This window comes from Boleophthalmus pectinirostris, unplaced genomic scaffold (assembly GCF_026225935.1).
Source record: "Boleophthalmus pectinirostris isolate CB_2022bp ecotype Guang Dong unplaced genomic scaffold, ASM2622593v1 HiC_scaffold_3, whole genome shotgun sequence".
Lineage (NCBI taxonomy): Eukaryota > Metazoa > Chordata > Actinopteri > Gobiiformes > Gobiidae > Boleophthalmus > Boleophthalmus pectinirostris.
The window spans coordinates 3,311,779-3,316,828 of record NW_026571299.1 but is presented as its reverse complement, the minus strand read 5'-3'; the positions used below and the strand labels follow the sequence as shown (position 1 = coordinate 3,316,828).

Sequence of the window (5,050 nt, the reverse complement as noted above, 5' to 3'; positions counted from 1 at the left end):
TCAGGCTTTAATAACACTGGGCTTGTCTCCCAAAATACGGTCCAGTTCTTGGTAAAAATTCGTTTGTTTGAGTCTTTGTACTCCTTGACTCGCAGGATCTTTATTTTTCATTGCCACTGGAGCCAGGACCGTCTGTAGCAGCGCTCTTGACATTTCTTTGGCAATCATTTCAAAAACTGCCCGGTTCCGCCTCCAATTTGTTCTGAATACAGCGATCCCCCCAAATATTAATAAACTCTCTAACCTTGCTTTCCCTTCATTTACAAGACTCTGAGCCTGACATGTAGGTGGATGAATGTGACCTGACCGTTCAGACTGAAGTCACATGTCAAAAGATCAGATATGTATCGGTTTTAGGAGCACATATCCAAGGCTACGTTCAGGCTGCAGGACTTAACGCTCAATTCCGATTTTTTTGTGAAATCCGATGTTTTTGCGAGGTCGTTCACATTTCCAGTTAAATGTGACTTGTATGTGACTCCAGTGTGAACATTAAACGGCCCGAAAGTGTCCCACATGTGACACTGGAGACACGACGACGTCAACCGCAGCGAGCGTCTCTGTGTTTACGGAAGTTGTCCAAACATGGACGCAGCATCGAGCACCTGGAGATTTTAAAGTTCCTCTCGTACCGGAGCCAGAACATGAACAACTTACTTGTTTTAAGGAGGAGATTGAGAAGGAGAAGGACGAGGTTTTTGGTCGTGGTGTTTTGTGGGCAGCGGCAGCGACGTCTGTTGAAAGGAACGTGTGGATGTGGAGACGGAGCCAAGAGTGGTGAGTGGTGATGTGCTTCACTTCAGTGACACGGAGTTCATTAACAATTTTCTCCTACTTCAGTGCAGAATAGTGACGTTTGTGTCTTGTTGATAACGTGTAGGTGGATGAATGCACTTTGGCCGTTCAGACTGAAGTCACATGTCAAAAGATCAGATATGTATCAGTTTCAGGAGCACATATCCAAGTGTCCTGGGTCACATTTGAAAAAATCAGATCTGTGTCGTTCAGACTGTCATTAAAAGATCAAATACAGGAACATAGGGGCCAAAAAATCAGATTTGGGTCACTTCAGGCTGCAGTCCTAGATCCAAAATAGCGTAATATGGGTCCAACTTTTTATTCAATACTTTTACTGTATAATTTGTGCTGTATTTTACTTAAATAAACCCTCTAAACTTTTTTGTGAGAGCATTTCTAAGAACTAGAAAGCGCACGCATGGCTGAGAAATATTTTGGCAGCGTTAAAGGGTTACACCTAAGTTTATATTCTTAGTACCCAAAACTATGTCAGACAAACATTTACATGATAACATCTGCGCAGTTTCACTTCTATTTTAATCCATTAATTACAGGTGTTGAGACAGTTGCAAGGAAGAAAAAAGAAACACTGTTTACGAGAAATGAGTCAACGTAACTCCACCTCTGTGTGTTTAGGTAAGTGCTGCTTACAAGAAGAGACACATCCTGAGCTCAAGAGGCAAAAAGAAGACGTACGTTTGAGCTCTCTGGATTAAAAAAATGGATTTCGTGCCAGAGGAGTGCGAGGACCTGTCTTGCCCGATTTGCCGCAGCATATTCAACGATCCTGTGATGTTGTCGTGCAGCCACAGCTTCTGCGGCGTCTGCATCGAGCAGTGGTGGAATCTGAACGAGGAGGAGCAGGGCAACACGTGTCCCATTTGCAGAGAGACGGAAACGAGAAGGTTCCCGATCCGAAACCTGGCCCTGAGGAACGCCACGGAAGTTCTGGAGAGGTGGACGCAGACGAGGAGGGGGCTGGAGAATGAGAGAAGAGAGATGGAGAGAAGAGAGATGGAGAGAAGAGAGATGGAGAGAAGAGAGATGGAGAGAAGAGAAGAGGAGGTCTGCAGCGTTCACTCCGAGAAGCTTCGGCTCTTCTGCCTTCGCGATTTCGAACCGGCGTGTTTGGTGTGCAGAGACTCCAAAGATCACGAGTACCACCCCTTCAGGCCCGTCGCCGAAGCTGCCAAGAGCCTGAGAAGAAAACTGGAGGAAGATCTGAAGCCGCTGATGAAGAAACTAGATCTCCGCCAAGAGTTTCAAAACAGCGGAGAGCTCAGTTTGATTCATATTAAACAGCAGGCGAGTCAGACAAAGAAGATCATCCGCGAGGAGTTTAAGAAGTTCCACGAGTTTCTGGTGAAGGAAGAGGAGAAGCGATTGAAGGTTCTGATTGACGAAGAGGAGCAGAAGACTCGGAGGATGAAGGACAAGATGGAGGCTGTGAGCAGAGAGATTGAAGCTCTGTCAGAAACCATCAGAGCCACAGAGGAGCAGCTGAGAGCCACAGACGTCTCCTTCCTGCTCCAATACAAGGCTGCAGTGGAGAGAGTGCAGCGCTGCCCCCTGCTGGAGGAACCACAGCTGGGCCCAGGAACTCTGATAGACCAGGCCAAACACCTGGGCAACCTGGCCTTCCACATCTGGACCAGCATGAAGACCATGGTGCACTTCTCTCCGGTCATACTGGATCCAAACACGGCTCACCCCGAACTGGTCCTGTTTGAAGACCTGACCAGCTTCACTCTCGGCGACGAGCAGAAACTTCCGCCGAACCCAGAGCGGATTCGTTTGGACGTCGAAACGGTTCGCGGTTCCGTCGGGTTCGAGTCTGGATCTCACAGCTGGGACGTTCACGTGGGGGACTGCGAGGACTGGGAGCTGGGCGTGGTCACGGACTCGGCCTACTACATCCTGGACTTTGAGGAGGTGGAGAAGGACACGGGCTGGTGGTCTCTGTCCTACAAGAGCGGGGAGTACAAAACGTTCACGGCGCAGAAGGGGGAAGGGGCTCCTCTGAAGGTCCGGACGAGCCCCCACAGGGTCAGGCTCCACCTCGAATGTGACAGACGCAAACTGACCTTTTACGACGGCGATACCAACAAGGTGATCCACACCTTCACCCAGATCCACCACCAGAAGCTCTTCCCCGTGTTTGTGAGCGGCAGCGAGGAGCCGATCACCATCCTGCCCAAAAAAATGACAAACCTGGAGAAATTATTTGAATAATGTTCACGGAAACACATGGAAGGAATAACAGAGGAGGAGACGTGCAGGTTGGGACTTGGACTCTTTGAGATTTGAGACTTGATTTTGAGATTTGAGTTGACTTGATTTGATTGAATTGATTGGACTTGATTTTGATTTGACTTGTTTTGATTTGATTGAATTGAGTACATTTTGATTTGACTTGATTTGATCGATTTGACTTGATTTTGAGTTGACTTGATTGATTTGACTTCACTTGATTGAACTGATTTAACTTGATTTTGATTTGACTTAAATTTGATCTGACTTGATTTTGATTTGATTGAATTGGGTTCATTTTGATTTGATCGATTTGGCTTGATTTTGAGTTGACCTAATTTTGAGTTGAGTTGATTGATTTGACTTTACTTGATTTGATTCAATTGATTTGACTTGATTGATTTGACTTGACTTGATTTACTTTATTTGACTTCATTTTGATTTGACCTGATTTTGATTTGACTTCATTTTGATTTGACCTGATTTTGATTTGACTTCATTTAGATTTGACCTGATTTTGATTTGACCTGATTTTGATTTGACTTCATTTTGAGTTGACTTGACCGTTTTGACTTGACATGATTTGATTTAATTTAATTGGTTTGACCTGATTTTGATTTGACTTGACTTGATTTTGAGATTTGAGACTTGACATGATAAAACGGACTTGAGACTCAACTTCAAGTTTTCAAATAAAGATGCATTATGTAACTTTTTGGTTGGCGGTCCGTCACCCGCTTGTTTCCATGGAGACATCGTTGCTCTGCCCGGAATGTTCCGCAGTGTGACATTAAACAGCTCAACTTTATATTTATTCAATTAAAGGTGGTTTTCTAGCTCAAAAACACCTCGAAAAACAAACATTCTGACTGTGAGCGGGGTCGCCTCTCCGCAGATCTGACCCGTAACTTGGTCCGGTTTGGTCTCCGTGGAGATAGAAAGGTTTAAAGCCACACTGTGAAACATTCCAGACAAAGCAATAACATCTGAATGGAGTTTATTGTGTGTATATATTGTGTATCTCTGAGGCATTGACTGTGAACAAGGAAATAGCTTTTCTTTCATTTATTTTATTTTTTTATTATTTATTTTTTTATTCTGACACTGGAGTGGGTTAAAAATCGGGATGTAACAATATCCAAATCTCTCCGCGTGATATTTCGTGCCGCATTCCCTTCGGATTTTCAGAGTTTCGACTGTGGAAGTTTAATAAAATCCGATGTTGTTGTTGTTGTGTTCAGAGTCTTGTGCTCGCTGCGTGTCATTTCTCTTTCTTCGCTTCCTTTTCCTCAATTCCTTTCCTCGATCTTTCATTTTTCAGCTGTCAATCAAATGCGTCATGTTGAGTGTTGCGCCAAAGAAAACCACGCAAGGAATTTTGAGTAGACTGACCAGATTTTTATCAGATAGTCAATGTAAATAAAGCAACGAAAAGAGCGTAACATCGTCCGTTCTCGTCTCATTCTTGTTAAACATAATCTGAGGGATGTTTTTTTTGCCTTCTGGTCATTTTCAAACACGATTTTCTGGATTTTCGATAAACAAATGACAAAATATTCTTCTCTTCACTGTTGGTTGGTTTCAGATTGGTAAAAAAAATAAGGACACAAGGGACACAGAGCTCAAAACTGGGACTGTCTTGAGTGAAAAGTTAAGTTAAAGTTTGTATGGAGGATTTTTTTTTGTTTCAAGTTGTCAATGATAGATTATAAAGATGCAGTAGCCTTGTAATTATGATGACCAAAAAAAAGAGAATAAAAATTCATCAACTCTGGACGTGGTGGGGCTAAACATTTGCCAATAGATAACGACACTGCCTCGTTATCTGTGAGCTGACAGGCTGTCAATCAAACTCCCTACGTTTCTAGTGTAACTGACTTGCCTGCGCCGCCGGTACGTGGTTTACGTACGACTGTCACGCAGTCCACAGACGCAAGACGCAAGACGCACAGATGCTGTTTACTCCACCAACGCAACAGTTCTTAGCGGCTTTTTTTGACCT

General features: G+C 44.0%; 1 protein-coding gene across 1 annotated transcript; it reads left to right on the top strand.

Moving 5' to 3' along the window:
- The first annotated feature begins 1,254 nt into the window (after window positions 1-1,254).
- Window positions 1,255-3,030, top strand: LOC110159997 (nuclear factor 7, brain-like). Its single transcript, XM_020924601.2, has one exon. The coding sequence runs from the start codon at window positions 1,519-1,521 to the stop codon at window positions 3,028-3,030; it is 1,512 nt and encodes a 503-aa protein (XP_020780260.2). The 5' UTR covers window positions 1,255-1,518.
- Window positions 3,031-5,050: the final 2,020 nt, after the last annotated feature.